At 38.0% G+C, this 20,861-nt stretch overlaps 2 protein-coding genes and 1 long non-coding RNA gene across 6 annotated transcripts; 2 read left to right on the top strand and 1 right to left on the bottom strand.

Moving 5' to 3' along the window:
- Positions 1-1,063: 1,063 nt before the first annotated feature.
- Positions 1,064-16,077, top strand: fam83ha (family with sequence similarity 83 member Ha). 4 transcript variants are annotated; one of them, XM_051917312.1, is made up of 7 exons: positions 1,064-1,080; positions 5,625-5,683; positions 7,385-7,836; positions 8,644-8,808; positions 8,877-9,001; positions 9,114-14,619; positions 14,806-16,077. In XM_051917312.1, the coding sequence occupies exons 3-7, from the start codon at positions 7,393-7,395 to the stop codon at positions 14,812-14,814; spliced, it is 6,249 nt and encodes a 2,082-aa protein (XP_051773272.1). In that variant the 5' UTR covers positions 1,064-1,080; positions 5,625-5,683; positions 7,385-7,392; the 3' UTR covers positions 14,815-16,077. The 4 variants fall into 4 exon arrangements, with proteins under 4 accessions (XP_051773272.1, XP_051773270.1, XP_051773271.1 ...); XM_051917310.1 differs by lacking the exons at positions 1,064-1,080; positions 5,625-5,683 and adding an exon at positions 6,058-6,337; XM_051917311.1 differs by lacking the exons at positions 1,064-1,080; positions 5,625-5,683 and adding an exon at positions 6,425-6,585.
- Positions 16,078-16,229: 152 nt separating this feature from the next.
- On the top strand, positions 16,230-18,621 carry LOC127525078 (androgen-dependent TFPI-regulating protein). Its single transcript, XM_051917314.1, has 6 exons — positions 16,230-17,103; positions 17,202-17,333; positions 17,557-17,658; positions 17,787-17,902; positions 18,034-18,185; positions 18,314-18,621. The coding sequence occupies exons 1-6, from the start codon at positions 16,939-16,941 to the stop codon at positions 18,337-18,339; spliced, it is 693 nt and encodes a 230-aa protein (XP_051773274.1). The 5' UTR covers positions 16,230-16,938; the 3' UTR covers positions 18,340-18,621.
- On the bottom strand, positions 18,588-20,861 carry LOC127525079 (uncharacterized). Its single transcript, XR_007933245.1, has 4 exons — positions 20,588-20,861; positions 20,190-20,243; positions 19,699-19,756; positions 18,588-19,620 (listed from the first exon to the last, which is right to left on the bottom strand). It is a non-coding gene; the product is annotated as an uncharacterized LOC127525079 (long non-coding RNA).

Genomic DNA, 20,861 nt, shown 5'->3' with positions numbered 1-20,861 from the left:
AAGTAAAATAGTCAAATTATTCTGTTACATCTTTCAAGTTGAGAATCACCTCTATACAAAGTTTGGTTAAAAAAATAGCGTGAAACCTAAAAATTGATTGGCAATGGTGAATGAAAAAACAAACAAACATTGTTTTTGCCTATAGTGTCATTTTCTTAATAATTGAGTTCTGGTGTCCTCTACAGAGGACATAGCATAATATGTGAATTATATATATAAATTAAAATATATATATATATTTTTTAATTTTTTGTTTCTTATGTTCCATTGTAATGACATAAAAAAAACTAATTCACACACACACACAAAAATCTGGGTCTCAAGAAGCCATGAAGGTGTGTACTTTTATGAAGGAGAGGACTGGGATTGAGAAAAGAAGCAGGTCGAAGCACCTCAGTGGTTAGCTGATATGACTAAGACATCTCTCCCCTTTATAAAGTCTTGAAGGATCTGCCCTTGAGGAACAACTCAAGTGCAGGTAAGAATGTTAGATGGCTTGTGGAGAATGAACGGGAATGGTTTTTCAACATTTGTTTTTCTGTTTTCTGTGCATTTGACTTTGTTTTACTCTATAAATTAGTGTGAAGTATAAAGAGTGCTGTTATTAATACCTGCCCCACTGTACATTGTATTTGATTTTTTTTCTTTTTTTTCTTTTTCTTTTTAATTCAAAATGGAACCAAAAAAAAAACACAAGGAGAGCTCACAAGAAGTGCAAACAAATTGGAAATATTGAACCAAAACACAAAATGTAGCCTAGTAACTCTAAGAACTTGACAAACAGTTTGTGTATTAGTCTTGTGAGAATGTTAGATATCTAATAATATCTACATGACAACCTGTTGATTCATTTCATATCCATTAACATATGTTCACAAATCAAATTATAAACCAGATGTGAAAATGTATTTTTGTCTGATAAATCCTGTATAATTTCTTACAGTCTTTTCATTTCTTCCTCAGGGGGGTAATTTCCGATGCTAATTTAGTTTATTTCTAATTTGTTTTTGTTTGTTTTTTTGTTTTTTGCAGTGAAAAGCTTGAAATTGAATATGAGATATAAAAAACATCAAAATCAGGGTAAGTTTTTTCATTTTCAATCAAGAAGTTTTGACAAAATGTCCAAAAAATGTGAAGAAAATTACAAGCATTGTAAATATTTAAATTAATTAGAAGGAGAAAAGCCATCCATTGGGCCAGAGGTGCATAGTTGAAGAAAAGAGAAAAAATACGATGGCATTAATCTCGTATTAAGATTAGTGCTGCTAATACAGTTCCGGCCCTCTTTTTAATGCATGCAAATAATATTCCGCCAGATTCTGACAAATTGATGGAGGTCTTGTGCCCTCATTTGCATGGATCTGGCTGCTGGCCAAAACATTATTTTCATATTATTTGAGTGCAAAGGCTTGCAGCATGTTTTGATGCAGTTGGAGATAGAGAACTACATGCAGACACAATGCATAATGTTTGTTGACCAAACTGCTATGATACCATTAATGTCTTTTTTTGTGTTGTGAGACACAAGTTGTGAACAACACGACATGAAATACAACATCTAGAAATCCCCAAAAAGTATCCGTGTACTTTCTTCAGATATCACCAGACTGGAACTCTGTCTGATGACAGTCAGAATGACAGTTGACAGATGTGAACGCGATAACTTCTTGTTACGACAAACGCAACGGATATATTCACCTCAGAGAAGAAGGTACATGAGTTGTACTTAATTTGTCGCATTTTTGTTAATCTTGATTTCTCAGGTTAATCTTGAGTCTCACAAACACACACATTGTGCAGCCATGCCAACGATCAAGATCAAGAATTTTGTTAAATAATACATTAAATACATTAAATACATTCGGTTTGTTTTTCACTAAACCCTATCGTATACCGCCAGAACACTTGGAATATAAGACACATGTCACATGGGATCATTCTGTGATACTTTTGTGTATTATTAAAAATATTTTTAATTTAAAAAAAAATAAAAAATTCTCCTTTTGCGGTCCATAAAAGAAAGAAGGGCATACGACATTATAACAACACCAGGGTGAGTAAATGATGACTTCATTTTCATTTTAGGGTGAACTATCCCTTTAAGAGCCCTTCAAAAATAATTACGACTCTAGTAAAACTTCTAATAATAATATAATGAAATGCAAGCAATATATATGTGGCTTGTCCCTTCCACTAAGATCTAACTATCCCATGCTAAACAGCCAAACCTTGACCCCTTAGCATAGCGTAGCCATATTTTTGCCCAATCAAATGCTCTTTAAGGTAAGAATGCCTCACCCTTCAATAACACTTACCTGTGACTTGCAACAAGAATCGACTGTGACTCAACTAATGGCTATTGATTATTTCTCCCTTGTGCATCAATTAAAAAAGTTACACATAGGTCCAAAGAGGACAAAAATGTCCATGTCCAAAAACTGTCTTAAATATTTGAAGCTTGAGAGCACAGACTTAATTTTGGTCTCATTTTAAAGAAGAAAATTTTAAAAAGTGAAATAAGAAAAAAGTTATAGAGGTTTAAGTTTATGAAAATGATTTATGAACAATATTTTATATAAAATATATATTTTATGAAACATGTTGAACTCTAAAACTGCTAGAAATCAAAGCCATAAATCTAAATAAGTTGTGTTCCAAATTTGAGGTTGATATCTCAAAAAATGAGCTTTCAGTAAGATTTTGTTTGGGCGCAGTACCAAATTTCCCCCATTAGATACCAGCAAAGCTCCACTGGTATACACAGTGGTTGGATTTGTGATTTGCAGCACAGTAGAGATTTTCTCTCTCAAATATGACACACACATATTTTTTAATAGACTCATATAAACCACATTCTGACATCCATACCAACACACCCACACAATAGCTGCATACTTTTCCAGTTGGTTCTATAATATGCAGAAGCAGAAAACAGGAATAAAGTGAGTATTTGCTTTATAGGCCGAACCTGAGAAAATGGCACCATTTGGTACAAAAAACAAAACAAAAACAAAGCCAATTAACAAAGACTGCACCATTTTATAGTTAAATGGGCCTGGGATTAAAAATTGCAGTTTCAGTGGGTTTTCTATGAGGACATTTTTGTCCTTAAGGTCCTGAGTGTAATTATTTGTGTACCTAGTGCAAAAAGATTTATTAAAGGAAATGGGGGTGAAATAGTAAAATTCCAATAAAAATACACACCTGAGCCAAAATTTATGCAGTTGGCATTAAAGGAACACTCCACTTTTTTTTTGAAAATAGGCTCATTTTCCAACTCCCCTAGAGTTAAACAGTTGAGTTTTACCGTTTTCGAATCCATTCAGCCGATCTCCGGGTCTGGCGGTACCACTTTTAGCATAGCTTAGCATAGTTCATTGAATCTGATTAGACCGTTAGCATCTCGCACAAAAATGACCAAAGAGTTTTCGATTTTTTTCCTATTTAAAACTTGACTCTTCTGTAGTTACATCGTGTACCAAGACCGACGGAAAATGAAAAGTTGCGATTTGCGAAGTTGCCGATATGACTAGGAACTATACTCTCATCTCATTCATGTCATTGCGCCTGCTGCACCCATGGTACGGCAGCAAAGTTCCTTGATTATTACGCCGGAATGAGAGTATAGTTGTTGGCCATATCGGCCTAGAAAATCGCAACTTTTCATTTTCCGTCGGTCTTGGTACACGATGTAACTACAGAAGAGTCAAGTTTTAAATAGGAAAAATATCGAAACTCTTTGGTCATTTTTGTGCGAGATGCTAACGGTCTAATCAGATTCAATGAACTATGCTAAGCTATGCTAAAAGTGGTTCCGCCAGACCCGGAGATCGGCTGACTGGTTTCGAAAAAGGTAAAACTCAACTGTTTAACTCTAGGGGAGTTGGAAAATGAGCCTATTTTCAAAAAAAGTGGAGTGTTCCTTTAGCACAGGCAAAATGAAAAAAAACAAAACAAACAAACTGAAAAGGACAAAAATGTCCATAAGGACACACAAGGGTTAATAATAAAAGGGTGATGCCTTTGATACATCATTTTTCATATATCAGCACAAAAAGAAAACTGTGCTTGTCAAGACATTTCATTTTAAAGGGTTTTTAAGATCTGCGAGGAGCATAACAGGTATAAACACATGCGGGCTAGCAGTGCCGTGATAGCTTTGAAAACATGTGACTTTTGCACTTGGAATGTTTTTAGGTATGAGGTCACGTACATCTTCACCCTTAACACTGCTTGCAATATATGCTTTAGGCGGTGTCTGTTGAAACAATGCAGGATTGTTCAGGCATGATCTTGAGAAATGACATCATATCCTGTAACCCTCCAGTAGCCAAGTTTACCCTTTTTCCCTTGGAAGGGAATCATCCATTCATATGCAACACAGTTACAGAACACAAGCCTTTGGTGCTTTACAAAGATTGGATCAGCAGCGCTTACTCTCTGATTAATGTAAGCTTGAGGCGATTGTGTGCAGACTATAAATCACAACAGCCTTATTAAAGTTTGAGGAGCTGTCAAAAATAGAGCTATTGTTTTAATAGAGGTATGTTGACAATGAGGTTTAAAAATGTGCAAGCATTTTACAGTGAAGCATTTGGTGTAAGAGAGTGAAGGTTCCGCTTCAGGGAGTGGGACTAATCATACTTCAGTGGCCAAGGATAATCATTTCCAGAGAGAAAAACCACATTGGAGACCTTTTGGAGTGAAACACCCGATGAGCTCTGATGTGATTTCAGGTGTCATCTCTGTTGTCCAGGGCAACGCTGGCATGTACATAGAGGTCACGCCTTTATTCTGAAACTCTGCAAACACGATAAAAACAATAGCACTATGTGCATGTTATCTTAGACCATTATGCTTTCAGATATATGTCAAACAGGCAGAAATGTCATGCTCGTTCAGCAAAAGTCCCTTCAGACCAACTGGATTTTGAATGCAACTTCTAAAAAAGTATTATTTTTTAAAAAAGTTGCACAAGTGTTGTAGGTTTTGAAGTGTTTTTTGTTAAACAAGGTGGCGGAAATTGCACATTCAGATGATTAAATTTGCCTTTCACAGATCATTTGCTTTAAAATAAATAAATAAAAAAAAATGAAGAAAATCCATACCTGCCCGCATGTCGCTGCTTAAACCATGTTTTCATTTATAACACAAAGGGGAATGTTACATTGCATTGCAAGGAAAATGTGATAGTGATCACTGACTGTTGAGTTATGTTCAGTTTTCAGTGAGTCTGTGTGTGTGTAAACTCAGCAAAAAAAAAGAAACATCCTCTCACATTCAACTGTTTTTATTTTATTTTTTATTTTGTGATATATCTGTGTAGCCTAATTATTCATCATTTTGTTTATTTTGAGAAACACACTAATCAGTTTTGTTCACATATACTTTTTTCCAGACCATGTCTTTACAGATGTAACTCTGTTCCAGCCAAACAAGTTCTCACAGGCTCATGTGACCCCATTATTTTATCTGCACTTGGATTGCACACATAAAAATTTTGTCTTGTAGCCTACAAAGTGAAATCAATCACTGGTTATACATTGATGGCATAACAGTTGTATACGGTCTTGTCTAAATAAGTTTTTTATTATAGTTCTGTAATCAGTATATGTGTGCATTAGGGTGGTCGACGGGTCCAGTCAAGGAAGTGGAAGGGATTCCCACAATTTCAGACCTACTTGTAAGTAAATTGAAACATGTATTGTTTGCATTTGCAAATGAATTAATTAGACTAAGAGTTAAATTAAGATCATTACACTAATTTAATGCTGATGACTTTAATAATATATTGGCTATTTGTATATACAGTGGCTGTGGATCAGTGTTTATGCAGAGTGGGAGTTTTCCAGTGACCTCTCACTGACTGCATGTTCAGCCAACACATTGTCAAATTTGTGTGCAATTGAGCTCCAGATCAAATCTTTGTTATCAGGACCATGTGTTCAAAGTTAAAATTTTACTAGGACTGAGAATTATTAACTTTACATATAACCTAATACTCATATGGAAATCAATAATTTTATGGGATCAATCCTGTCATGAAATCTGCATATCCTTAACAACTGTCACTCTAAAACTTATGTAATTGAAGTTTGATGGGAAAAACGCTTATTTTGAGCAGGAATAGATCATTCTCTTCACTTGAGCGCGAACACAAACAGGTTTTGCTTGTGTCTGTGTGCGTGCGCGTATGTGTGTGTTTGTTGGCTGAGGTGTGTGTTTTCCTCTTCTTCAACTGGAGCGAAAGTTAAAGCGTTTGTCGTTCGTCATGACGGTCTTACATCGGTGAAGGGATTTCAGACAGGGAATCGAGGGAAACCGCAATTTAGATAGGGTAAGTCGACTTTAAGTGGATGTGAGGAAACTTTAACGCGTCATTAGATTTCATAATCTGTACTTTTTTGTTTGGCAGTAAATTTGCGAAATTTTGAGAGCTTCACGATTCGCGACGTCAAAATCTAACGGGGCTGGTTCCGCTCATGGGAAAGAAAACATGTTTGTGATAGCTAACAATAAGTTAACAATAGTGATTTGTCTTTCTAAAAATACAAGAGAAAATTTGACAAGTTTAGTCACTAAATGGTGGGTTCTCTGTTGTCGCGACACACCCAGAGGTTGTTGAAACAGATGTGAGATCTTTACTCGATCTATTCAGATTAATTTCAATGGCTGTCTGATAACGCACAGGATTCGTACTTTTCTACCAGGCTACTTGAAACTATTAAAAAATGATATTTGGTTAACATTATAATTTAATTTAAATATATTTTATACTCCAGAGATTCTTTTACTTGATGTTTTAACTAAGACTACTTGAATGTAGGATTTAGACTGAAAGAAATGGACGCCGTGTTCGTTTATGTATTTTTTCTGTTTAGTATCCATATTGTATTTAACCCTTTCAGACCTTACTTATTTTCAAGAGACACAAATAGGCCTTTGCTTGATTTCTACTCTAAATGCGTTATTACCATAAAAATACATGATAATAATGAATAATAAAAACATTCATAGAGTGAGTTAGTAGCATCCATTCTTAGTTGTGTCATTGGATGACAAAACATTTAAAAACTGAAAGAAAAAATGTTCTCTGTCGAAATAGATTTTGGAATAAGTTCAAATAAAAAGAAAAGAGACCTAAAAGGCCTCCTACATGTTTTCATTTGAAACAGTATTTTTTTTTAAATTAAATCAGATTGTAAATGTATACAGAGTATTTTTTATAGTTTATTCAAAAATATGTGCATCACAATCTATGCACATGTTTACTTCTCACATGTTGATGCACTGTTGATGAGTGGCTGCCCTCATGTGGAATTAATGTACATGATCTTTTTTTTTTTCTGATGATAATCTCTAAACTCTGTCTCTACTGATCCAGGTGTAAATATGGCTCATCGTTCTCAGTGCTCCTCTGCCGGGGACAACCCCCTGGACCCCAACTACCTGCCCCCTCACTACCGTGAGGAATACCGAATGGCTATCGACGCCCTGGTTGACACTGACTTGGAGGGCTACTATGCGTTTCTTAAGATGGCAGATGTGGTTGATTTCTTATCCCGTACAGAGATTGAGTATATCAAATGCAATGTGCAAGCTCCATACCAGACCGCCAAACTAGAGAAGAGATGCATGACTGAAGATGTAGATGGTTCTTCTGACACTTACTGGCCGGTACATTCAGACCACGATGCTCCGGGCCTTGACTTAGGCTGGCCACAGCAATACAGATTTGTTGGACCTACTGAGGTCACTACTTTGGTGAACCCGCCTGACCCCGAGATGCCCAGTATTAAAGAGCAAGTCCGCAGAATGATCAAGAGTGCACAACAAGTGAGTTTTGCATGCTGTCCAAGTGCACTAATAAAATGTTACTTATTACTCCATCACAGAAGTCAGTAAATATGACTGTCTTCATTACTCATTGTTTTCAATCGCTTTGGTACTGTTTTCACAAGTTGGCAGTAAGAGGTTAGTACAAACGGCAAACTGGTCACACTAGTTTCACAGCTGGTCTTTCATTGTAAACTTGACATAATGACAGCTATTGTGCACTCATTAGGATTGTAGTATCTATTGACAAGTTTGGTTTAAATACCAAACACAACAAAATTATCTTGTTTCAATTTAGACATTAATGCAAGTTTATCATTTCAAATTGCTAAAGAGTTTGAGTTTGAGTTTCAGATTGCGGTGATTCAGTTCAGCAGTCTCTTTTATGAGTGAACGTTTGCCTAATATAAAATAGTCTGTGCCATCATTGTTGACAATGTAAAGTCTAAGTAAACATAAAAGTAGACAGTCTTCTCTGCCTTCCACCTCTCTTTATCTGATATTCACCTCTTTGTCATTATTTGTTTGGTTATTCTGCTGGAAACGTGAAATGTTGGCACTTTACAAGCACACATAGTAATCAAACCATTTGAATATCTAAAATATGCTAAATAATTGAAATGAAGTCCATTTAAAAAATGCTTAAACATTTAAAGAAGAAAAAAAAACAGTAATTTTTAAGGTTGTATTAGATGATTAATACTAAAACTATGTTCTTGTGAAAGTTCTTGTGATTAAAAAACAAACTCATTCTGACATTGCAATGCATGTTTTTTTTACTTGATATATTTTTATTTCTTGTTCTAGGTTATCGCTGTGGTGATGGATATGTTTACAGATGTTGACATCTTTGCTGATATCCTTGGTGCAGCGACACGTGGTGTGGCTGTTTATGTTCTGCTTGATGAACTGAATGCTCAACATTTTGTTGCGATGGTGAACAACTGTAGGGTGAATCTGGATGAGATAAAAGTAAGTACTTTTTTTCATTTGATTGTTTCAAATTCGTACAAATTGATTAATATACTTTTTATTTGCAGTTCATGCGGGTAAGAACTGTGTCTGGTAGTACCTATTCCTGCCGCACAGGGAAGAACTTCAAAGGTCAGATGATGAGTCGCTTTATACTGGTAGACTGCAGAGCTGTTTTAAGTGGCAACTATAGGTAGGTGCATTTTACTGTTTAACAGTTCTCTATATGTTGTGTTTTGTTGTGTTTAATCAAGGTGTCCATAAAATATGTGATGGTTAATATGTTTTCTCACTTTGTGTTGCAGCTTCATGTGGTCTTTTGAGAAGATACATCGTTGCCTTGCTCATCTGTTTCTGGGACAGCTTGTAACCACCTTTGATGAAGAGTTTCGGATTCTGTTTGCCCATTCAGAGCCACTGGTTGTTGAAAATGTTTTGGCAAATATGCCACACTATGACAGGGAACCTGAAGGCTACTACAAGACAGAAAAGACCCACATGTTTAACAGACAATATCCAGCTATGGGTATGGAATGGGCTGAACGCACTGCAGAAGAGCATTTGAATGTGGGTCACAAAATGTTACCCTTTAGGAGTGAATCCATCCACAGTGCAGGAGAAGCAAATCCTTCTGTTCAGAGGCACATGAACCTGCATGCTGGTCAACAATATAGAGGGGGCCATCAATTTATAGAGCATGGAAGGCAAATGAGAGGACCAAATGAAATGGTTGGCTTAAAAAGGCATAGCTACGGAAATATACCTGATTATGAATACCTGCCTCCTCAAAACCATCCAACAATGAAAGGAAACCAGTACATGGAGGGAGCTGTGCTCCAGGGTGGCCATTTTGCAAGGGATCCAAATATTTACCAGGGAGCTGGATTACAATCTGGTTATGACATGTATGGGAAGTTTACAGGCCAAGGCCAAAACATTGATCAGTTTTCAGGGTCTAGCTACCCTCATGGGGGAGATGAGGCTGAACCAACTGGAGCTTACGACCATGTTCAAAGATACCTGCAGTCTCACTCGGCTATGGAGGAAGAATATGGTCCAAGAATTGTATTGCCACCTGTGCAGTCTAATATTAAGAGACATAGCAGGGGTCAGTCTTATACCTGTCAGACCTCACCAACACAACCAAACCTGCCAGAACAGAAACGTTTCTTTAATGTAAACCGCAAACCACAGGATATGAGTCAAAAGCAAGGCCTGCGGGACTGGAGGATCAGCTCGTACCTTAGTGCATATGATGATGCAGGAGAACTGGATTTAGCTGAACTTGAAGGATCCAGCGCATGTGGTGACATTCCATGTTTTACGCAGGAAGCTCCTTGTGGTCCTGTACGTGCTGAAATTAGACCAGACGTTCCATGTTTTACGCAGGAAGTTCCTCGTGGTCCTGTATGTGCTGAAATTAGACCAGGAAACAGAGAGTTTAACAGGGTACCTTCATCTAGGGAAAATCCCATGTTTGTCCAGATTCAGAATGATTCTGTTGTGCCTGATATTTCAGTAAATCATCCAACAGTCTTATCAAATATCAAAACAACACCAACATCAACTTCAGAGTCTTCTTGCACCACTGAGGGTGACAAAGTGGAGGAGACGCAGAACAGAGAACCTAAAGAGAGAAACCGGATTAGTGAAGAGTTCCTCAAGAGGAAACCCAGCCGCCCTGTCCAGAGGAGTTCCAGACTGAGACACTCACTGATATTCAGTTCAAATTTGGAGTTGAATACGGCAGGAGATATGAAAGATACTGCAGGAGAAAAAGAAGAGGATGAAGCTTCAAAACCTTTAGCTCGTGTCTCACATATCTTGGATAAAAAGAGGACTAGTTCTTCATTTCAACCATTTCAGTGGAGCAATTTTGTAAAGTCAGCCACATTTGATAACTCCACCATAGAGTCTGCACAACCTGAGGATGAACTGAACAAAATGGGTGAAAATTCTGATTTAGATAAAGTTGAAAACTCCCAAAAACTTAAAACAAAGGGTCCTCTGCAAGAAAAAGACCAACCTCAAACAGCAGTTCCTGAAAGAAAAAGCCAGAGGGATGAATGTCCCTCTAATCTATTGCAAAAGTCATCTTCTTTGATAGATATGAATGACCCTGACTGCAGACTGAGGTATTTCAAAGAGTTGGCAGCCAAACGCAAACTTGCAGCAGCAAAGGTTTCTCAGAGCAATCCGGTGAAAGCCACCCAAAAGTTTGCTCTACCAGAGAAACCTTCAACTACTGACGCAGATAAAAATGCAGGACCTGTTTTCAAGACCCCAGAAACTACACTCAAGACAAAAAATACCACTGTCCCAGCACCAGAGACCAAAGAAACCTGTAAAGACACCAAACGTGAGGAATCAAGTAAAGACATCATGCATAGAGCTACTGATGCAGAAAAAATTAGATTTAAGAAAAGACTTGCGGAAGAATCTGGCTCCACATTTTTTCAAAAAGACACTGATCCAACTCTAAAACCTGTTGAAGAGGCAAGAACAGTTTCTACAGCTAAAAATCAGACATCCCCCATTTTAAACATTTTTGCACAAAAGTCTTTCTGTGCTTTGTCTGGTGAGTCCACAGATCCTTGTGCAAGCTCATCCTCAGAACCTTGCTCAAAAAACTCCCTTTCTACAGCCAATGCTACATTGGTGGCTCAAGCAGAGTCTGTTGCATTCAATACTCCCTCAACAGAATCCGGCCTCATCCAATTTCACAGTACAAAAGAAACAGACCACTCCCATGGTGTTTTGACAGGGAGTTGTCCGCCAGTAAAGTTACCACAGACAAAGTGTATGTCACCACTTAGCGCCACTCAAAGTGAGGGCTGTCTATTTGCAAATGACTCCCAAACTCTTGCACAGAGCTCACCCAATATTTCTAGCACATGCTCTGATACTGTATCTCTGGATTCTAATTCAAAACCAAGCCTTGCAAATGTAGATACATCTGTACCCTCAAAACCTGACCACATAAATAATGTTCCCTCAGCATTTTCTACAGCTGGAATTAGTTCCTCTCAACACCCCACTGCAACAAAGGCAGACTCATTTCAGCACCTCACTGAAACTGTGGAAGATTTTTCCAGACACTCCACCACAGTAGGGTCTGAACCATCTGCAGCAGAAAGTGCATGTTCACAACACCCCTCTGCAGCAGAGATGGACTCTTCTCAGCAGCCCGCTGCATCAGTGGTAGACTCTTCCCAACATCACACTGCAAAAGAAAGTGAACTTTACCCAAAACCCACTGCAACCGGTACAGAACCTTTCAAACAGACTACTCCATCAGTCACAGACTCTTCACAGCAGCCCACTGGAACAGTCACAGACTCTTCTCAACCACCTACTGTAATAGAGACAGATTCTTCTCAAAAGCCCATTGCAATGGAGACAAACATTTCTCAGCAGTCCACAGCATCAGTGGTAGACGGCATTCAACAGACAACTGCATCAGGGGTAGTCGCTCCCCAAAAGCACACTGCAATAGAATGTGAACTTTCCACAGAACCTTTCAGGCAACCACATGCATTGGGAGCAGACTCTTCTCATCAGCCTACTGCAACAGTCACACACTCTGCTCAACCACCCACTGCAATAGTGACTGATTCTTCTCAAAAACCTGTTGCAATGGAGACAGACACTTCACAGCAGTCCACAGCATCAGTGGTAGATGCCATCCAACCGCCAACTGTCCCAGACTCTTCCCAGCAGCTCACTGCAAAAGTCACAAACTCTTCCCTGCAGCCCACTGCAACAGTCACAGACTCTTCCCAGCAGCCCACTGCAACAATCACAGACTCTTCCCAGCAATCCACTGCAAGAGTCCGAGACCCTACCCAGAAGCCCACTGCAACAATCACAGACTCTTCTCAACAGCCCACTGCAACAGAGACAGACTCTTCCCAACAGCCCACTGCAACAGTCACAGACTCTTCCCAGCAGCCCACTGCAACAGAGACAGACTCTTCCCAGCAGCCCACTGCAACAATCACAGTTTCTCCCCAGCAGCCCACTGCAATAGTCACAGACTCTTCCCAGCAGCCCACTGCAACAATCACAGTTTCTCCCCAGCAGCCCACTGCAATAGTCACAGACTCTTCCCAGCAGCCCACTGCAACAATCACAGTTTCTCCCCAGCAGCCCACTGCAATAGTCACAGACTCTTCCCAGCAGCCCACTGCAACAGAGACTGCGTCTTCCCAGCAGCGAACTGCAACAAACGCAGACTTTTCCCAGCAGCCCACTGCAACAGAGACATATTCTTCCCAGCAGCCCACTACGACAGAGACAGATTCTTCCCAGCAGCCCACTACAACCGAAATAGACTTTTCCCATCAGCCCACTACAACAGAAACAGACTCTTCCCAGCAGCCCACTATAACAGAGACAGACTCTTCCAAGCAGCCCAATACAACAAAGACAGATTCTTCCCAGCAGCCCACTAAAACAGAAATAGACTCTCCCCATCAGCCCTTTACAACAGAAACAGACACTTCCCAACAGTCCACTACAACAGAAACAGACTCTTCCCAGCAACCCACTGCATCAGAGACAGATTCTTCCCTGAAGCCCACTACAACAGTCACAGACTCTTCCCAGCAGCCTGCTGCACCAGAGACAGATTCTTCCCAGAAGAACACCACAACAGTCTCAGACTCTTTGCATCAGCCCATTGCAAAAGACACTGATTTGTCCCAGCAGCTCACTGTAACAGAAAGTGAATCTGTAACAGAAAGTGAATCATCCCAAAACTCTACTAAAATGATGGCAGACCCTTCCAAACATCCGATTGAAACAGTAAATGAATCCCTTCAACACATCAATGCAACAGAGTCTGACTGTGTGAATGAGAAAAAGAAAAAAGATGATAACTTATCCGAACCCTTCAGCAAACCCGTTTCAGATGCTAACATTACACAAGCAGACAATAGTGTATCTCAAATTACAGTCATTACAGACTTAAGTTCCACAGCTAAGCATTCCCAATCTGATACTGTTCCACCTTGTGATAGCCAAGTGGAACTAAACCAAACACAAGCAGGGACCAAACCATGTATAACTCCAATGGAAAAAGACACTGACAATGATGATTTAACTAGTCTCAATTCAGTTGAGGTGAGCTCAACTCAGCCTCAAGGTTCACCACAGATTTGCCTGTCCTCAAATGAGATTAACTCAACTCAGGAAATCACACAATTACAATCTTGCCTATCATCAAACCCTATGGAATCTAGTTGTATAAATGACCCAAAACCTGAGAAAACAGATGAGTGCCAGAAGAATGAGACCATTACAGAGCAATCTCAGAGGCATGAATCTTCAGATATAGCTGAAGGGCCTGAGATAACTCAGACAGAGGTTTCTACAGCCCCAGACCCTAAACAAACAACACCAGAGGTGGAAAACTCTGTGTCTAACTTTGCAGAGGGTTCAGATATGACTATACACAGTAATTCAGAAAATTCAGTAACTCAGTCATCTGTTGCAAAGAATCCAAAATCAATCATGTCCACCCATCAGTCCTCTACTGCAAATGTTATCTCGTGCAGCAACCTTAGAGATGACACTAAAGTTCTTTTAGAGCAAATTTCAGCAAAAAACCAAAGCAGATCATCCCAGTCCAAGGAGACTCTTGCTGCACCCAATGAAGCAAAAGAGGGTGAGGTTAGCTCTGCAGATAAACTGTTCTCAAATTATTCAGGAAGGCCCTGGTCCTCCAAGGCTACACCAGAAGAACGGGATATGTTACTACAGAAGATGGAGAAAATGCGGAAAGAGAAAAAGGTCTACAGCCGTTTTGAGGTACGTTGTAGTATTTGTTCATATAAATTCAAAATTTTGTTTGTGAGTGTGGGTGTGTGTGCATGAATTTTTTTAAATTGTTCTGAAAATATTTTAGTAGATTCATTGTCACAACTTCCGAAAGAGTCAAGTTTTAATTTACATTTACTTATATTACTCAGGCATTTGTATTTGGTGTTTTCACAGGCCTCATAATTTGAATCTTCAGAAGAGTGGCTCCAGTAAAGGAACAATACGAGGGAAACAATTTGGTTCTTTCCTCCAGTCTTACCTCATAACTGTGAACTTGTGTCTCAAAACGTCTGATAATACCAAGGATTGCTGCCTATTTTGAGAGAATGGAAATCCCTGCAAGACTTAACAGATGAACTGCATGACAAAAAACAGGAACACAACCCTTACCAGCTGGAATAAGCTTTCAATAGGGCAGGTATTTCCTATTGTGTGTGTATATATAGCTGTGAAACAAATATCTGAATCTTTTGTAATTATCAGGATTTCTGAATCCAGAAATTCTGATCTAAAAAAAGTTGTTTACCAAACAAAAAGCGGTCATTACAAAGTGAACTGCCAAAGACAGAGCATGTGAGCGATGTGGACTGGGGGACTGGGGGAGGAGTTGTGTGATATTGCCAGGAGCAAGGGGCAGGTTTTTTGAAAGTCTCCAAGATCGTTCCGATACTGCTCCAACATGTTAACAGACTAGTGTTCTTGTTTCAATACAGCATGAAACTTTTCTCCAAGTATTGTTTATTTTTTCATTTAATATAATTATCTTGTGCCAAGATGTTTGTGATATTAAAAACAAACATTGAAAGAACTTTATAGTGGATCAGTAACTGGGCACACATTTTTCTATGTGGTTTACATGAAGCAGTGAGTGAGCAGCAGGAAACAGAAAACATGGAACAAAGTGGAGCTAGAGTGGAATGATCACAGGATGCTTTGGAAAGGGGAAATTGTTCAGGATGTTCCACTGGATGCTTAAGTGTTTACTAATCCATTTTTTAAAGACATGCCACTGTAAAATACATTCTGTTGGTTTATGTTGATACACGACGGAAACTCCTAAAGCACATGTTTGTGAGTCAAGGTAACATATTGTTAAGAGCGTGTGCAAGAACTTCTTTTAGCAAAATCACTAAAGTACACAATAAAAATAGGACAAAAAAGTTGAGTAACTAAGTTAGATGAAATGTGCAATATTGTGAATTTTGGATGAGATATTATTGATTTATTTAAAATGTGAAACCTGTGTGTAAACAATTGTCAATGTAGTGAGACATTTTTTGCATCTGTTTTTGATGGAGCTATGTGTGTAGAGAACCAATAATGTCTGTTACATGTTGCCACCTATTCCAAAGGCTTTATGTTTGAATCATGTTTAGAAAAAAGTTAGATCTACTTCACTGACATTGAAATAAAATAAAACTAGGATATGTTCTTCAAATATTAAAACCTCCTTTTGTGTTATTTTCTTTTATTTTCTCTCGGCCGTTGGAATAGTACTGAACCAAAATGCCCAATGGGAAGAGATTTATCACACAGACAGAAAAATGTGTTCATTAATCTCCTGATGAAAGGGAAGTTTACACAATGTCTGTTTTTGTGTAGTGTGTAATCATTCCCCTTTAATACCATTATAGTATTTTAGATGGAAACAAACAGATAGTTGACCCAAAAATAAAAATTCTCTCATCATTTACTCACTCACATGTCATTCCAAACCTGTCTGACTTTCTTCTTTCTGTTTTTTTTTTTTTTGTCCATACAGTGAAAGTCAGTAGTGTTGTTTTGTTCAACTATTCCTTCAAGTCAATAAATACGACAGTGAATGCAGACTATAGACCACAGTATAACAAGGAAAAACCTTTGTGTTGAGTATCACTTTTCCTTTCAAAAAGACTGTTGAATTGAGATTTGGAGTGCGCTTACTCAACTTGGTGACATCACTGAACTATAATTAGCTTCTCAGGCAGTTTGAGTCATTCTGCAAAATATGTGAGCCAGCTTAATTTCAACTTTAAAAACCAAATAACAGAGCATACTTTTTTTAGCCCATGATAATTGTGTTTTGGGTGAAAGAAAATAAATAGCATGCGTTATGTCACCAGAAAAACACAGAGCCCTTTGTGAGGATTTGCACTTTTATAACACCGTGTCAAAATAGCCTGTCAATTTAGGCTAATCTCTCAATATAAGCTTTTCTTCTCATAAATCTGAATTAGTTCCCCTGGCTTTGCCTAGTCTCTTGCAACTCATATAACAGTGGAGAACTCAGTTGACGGTGATGAAATTTGTATTTCAGCAGCAGACTTTATGACTGCAGACATGACTGGCATTTTGAAGAAATTTTACCACATAGTTGCTTTCAGCTGGTATGCCTTTGTCATTCAGTCTATTTTTGCAAAAAGGGATTCAGATCTGCCACCTGGGATCTTTGTCTATGGCGGACCCTGGAAATATCTAACATTTTTAAACCTGGTAAGATACCACCAATGTGAAGGTACTTTACATAAACGTTCTTGGTCTTTTACATTACTGGAGGTTGCTTGTAAATTTTGTTAACGTTCATTTCTCAGGTCTTACAGATGGTGTTTTTTGGAATGGCTTCTGTGAATGACCTCCAGCCTGTGGGGAAAGGCTCAAAAATGTCATTTCTCTGCCTCTGCAAGGATTTGCTCTTTTCCATCTTTGTGTTTCCAGTGGGAATGGTGAGTGTGACTTTACCATAGTGCTGATATTATGTGTTAAATAAATAAATAAATAAATACATTTTAGTACCTTATTTGTTAATGTTAGATAGATAGCGCCATCTATTGTAATGTTAAAAATTTAATGCATATCAATTCAAACTTGAAGTGTTAAATAATTACATTACAAATGAATCATTACAAAATCTATGGGTTTTTAATGTTTGATCTTTTTTGTCTTAAGTTTGTAGTTCTGCTGTTTTGGCTGATCTTTGCCTATGACCGACAGCTGGTCTATCCAGCTTCAATGGACAGCTTCTTCCCTCAATGGATGAATCATGCTATGGTTTGTTCTCTATACCTTCTGATAACTTTTTAAAATATTTGTCAATTAAATAATATGTATTCACCACTAACAGATCTTTGGATCAATGAACCAACTAAAACAGGTCACTTTGTATGTTTGACTCGTAGCACACTCTTGTTCTCCCAATCTTGTTTGGTGAGATCCTGTTGGAGCCACATATCTACCCGAAAACTAGAAATGGTTTAGCAGCTTTGGGATTTGTTGGTCTCGCTTACTTAGGATGGTGAGAATGCCTGGTGTTTATATATACTTATGATTTGAAACTAAACAGATTATGTGGTTGACTGCACTAGTACTGAAACTTGATTTGCTCATGCTTTAGACACGTAATTAATATATATTTTTCTTTTTTAGGATTGTTTGGGTATATCTAACAGTAGGAGTCTGGGTTTACCCTTTACTGGGGCTGTTCAGCAGCTCAGGATTGACTGTCTTCTTCTTTCATAACATGCTTGTTGTGTCCTTGCTGTTCTTACTGGGTCAAACTCTGAACCATAAAGTTTGGGGTGAGAAAAGAGCAAGATCATAGTTTTATTTTCATTATATATTTTTATCTATTGGAATGTTTGAGAAAAATATTTATGCTAAGTACTTCACCAATATACCTAAAATAGTCCCTTTTTCTCTCTTACAGGGAAAGAACAACCAAAACTTACATGATGAATCAGAAGGAAGTGTTTACCAGACTAAAAATGACACACGATTCTTTGTAAATTGTGTTCTGGTGTACAGGCCCTATAAATATCTGATATGAACCAGATCCAAGTGATTTGAATGATGTCTGCAGCTTGTAATATCTACACTTGCATTATCACAGTTTTGTATATTTTGTATATGACCATTCCACTTCTGCTTATATAAATGTGACACAGTGTGTATCTGTGAAGTATGTCATACTGGGAACTTGCCACTTATAAAAATAATAAAGCTGGTGTCCTCTAACATTTATTGATCAAGTTATTTAACAAAATCAAAAAACCGTGTGGAAGAACTGTGCTGTTTTGTCACACAGTCTTTGTTAGTGCAACTTTCAGAAAAATTTTTCTGCATATATACAGGGTGACAATGGCAAATATATTTTGTACATTGCACATGTAGGAATATTTTTAATACTTGTGTGATCCGAGTATTCATAATGCAGTAATTCTCTATAGAGAATGTTTATTCTTTTTAGGCCAATTCACACTGCACCGACAGGCGTAGACCAATGCCGACAGTCACCAGATTACAGCACGTCACTTCTCATGCATTCTAATTCCAATTCAACATGTTCAGTCGGCCAAAACAAGCTCCAACAGACTCCAACAGGGGTAACGTTGATCCGACAAAACCCGATGAATTGTCTGTTGCCGTCTGTCGGCAAGGTGTGAATTGGCCTCTTCTTGCCAATTGCTACACTCTTAAAAAGATTCTTTATTGGCATTGATGGTTCCATGAACAACCTTTAACATCCATGGAACCTTTCCATTCCACAAAAGGTTCTTTATAGTGGAAAAAGGTTCTTTAGATTATAAAAATGTTCTTTATGCTATGAAAAAATGGTTCTTTTAAGAACTGTTTAGTGAAAGTCCATTCCACCGGAGTCTTTCAGATTTCACACAATCCAGATGTTTCAGACATCATTTCAGGAAAAAGAGTCCAAGCGTTACACAGTCATTTTAAGGTCTGGGAGGACAACAGTCTTTGTCATGTCACATGTTTCCTTGAGTAACCAGTAATCAAAGTAAAAGAGAACCACTGCTCTTAGGTTTTCGCTGTCAGGGTTAAAGATGAGGAAGGGAGCTTTGTATAATCGTGTGGATGATACTTCCTCTCTCAGGTTGAACTTCCTCTCAGATCTCTGTATTCTTTTATATGGTGCAGAGTGTTTGGATCTGCATCCACCAGCCCAATAGAGAGGAGTTTTATGATGAGGTGAAGTTCCTGATCATTCATTCTCCACTGCAGGAAAACAATCAGATATTAGCATCTAAGAAATAAGAGAATGAGAGCTGTATTTTCACATGTATAGCCATCTACCTTCTTTTTGTAAAGCAAGTTTTTTTCTTGGAAGCCATTCCCTGCCTTTGGCATGTTTCTGTGTTGGAGATAATACAGTCATCAACATGTAAGACTGCATTCAAATAGCCTTAGGACAAAACAGCAGCGTTAAAAGTATCTCCCCTGCATCTACCTTAAAATATGTGTCCCTTCTTGTTCTAAAATGATTGTTTAAAAGATACTGAATTTATTGCTTAAAGCAGTTCAGGGTCTTGTTTCCAAGACAATTGTTGAGGAAAAATTTGAACTGGAGACAGTAGAAAAACTCAAACACAAAACATAAGCAGCATTATGTAAGTGTTAACTCCCTCTCCACCTGCTTTTATCATATTATTCTCTTCTGACTGGTTCTGCACTGTCTGCTTATCCCAGCAATAGATGTAATAGCAAGATAATCATGTATAATTTATTGCTGGCTTTTAAATCCAGATTAACCAGTTATGAGAGCATATTTATACACTTCTTCTTACCTGACACAGACCATTTGACATGCACTTGATGATGCAAATAAGCCCCAAAACAATCTGTGAATAGAAACATTTAAATATTAATATTCATTTAATTAAAAGTAAAAAAATATGTTCACAAAATTATCCAAATTAAACAATACAAATGACACAATACAAATGATCTTAGCAATTTCACACGTTTGCATATATATATATATATATATATATATATATATATATATACACATATCTTAGAGACAATAAGCATCTATGCAATACTCTTTTAACCCAAACCTTATACTGAGATGTAACCTTTGTCACTGACAGTTTTGCGCATATTTACATTTACATACCAAATACAAGACACAAGCTTTAAAACATCATAAATAATGAAAAAATCAGTTAATAGGTAAACTTACCCCAACAATGTACAACATGACTGTTCCTGTGTGTGTTCTTCTTGCGTGTGTGTTTGTCTCTGTTCAGGACTGTGATTTATAAGAAACTGAGAATCATCATGTGAACAGAACCAGGTGTACAGGTCTAACAGCATGTGTCAAACTCCAAAGTGACAAAGTCAGACAATCATGAGCTTTCCACACACACGACAGCCGGAAAATAACACTGACGCACAGGTCTGTCACAATTCTGGACAACTGATGTGACTATCAGAGCAACATTTGACCCCAGTGT

Source organism: Ctenopharyngodon idella, chromosome 13, assembly GCF_019924925.1.
Source record: "Ctenopharyngodon idella isolate HZGC_01 chromosome 13, HZGC01, whole genome shotgun sequence".
Lineage (NCBI taxonomy): Eukaryota > Metazoa > Chordata > Actinopteri > Cypriniformes > Xenocyprididae > Ctenopharyngodon > Ctenopharyngodon idella.
The sequence above is the reverse complement of the archived record's forward strand: the minus strand, read 5'-3'. Positions and strand labels throughout refer to the sequence as shown.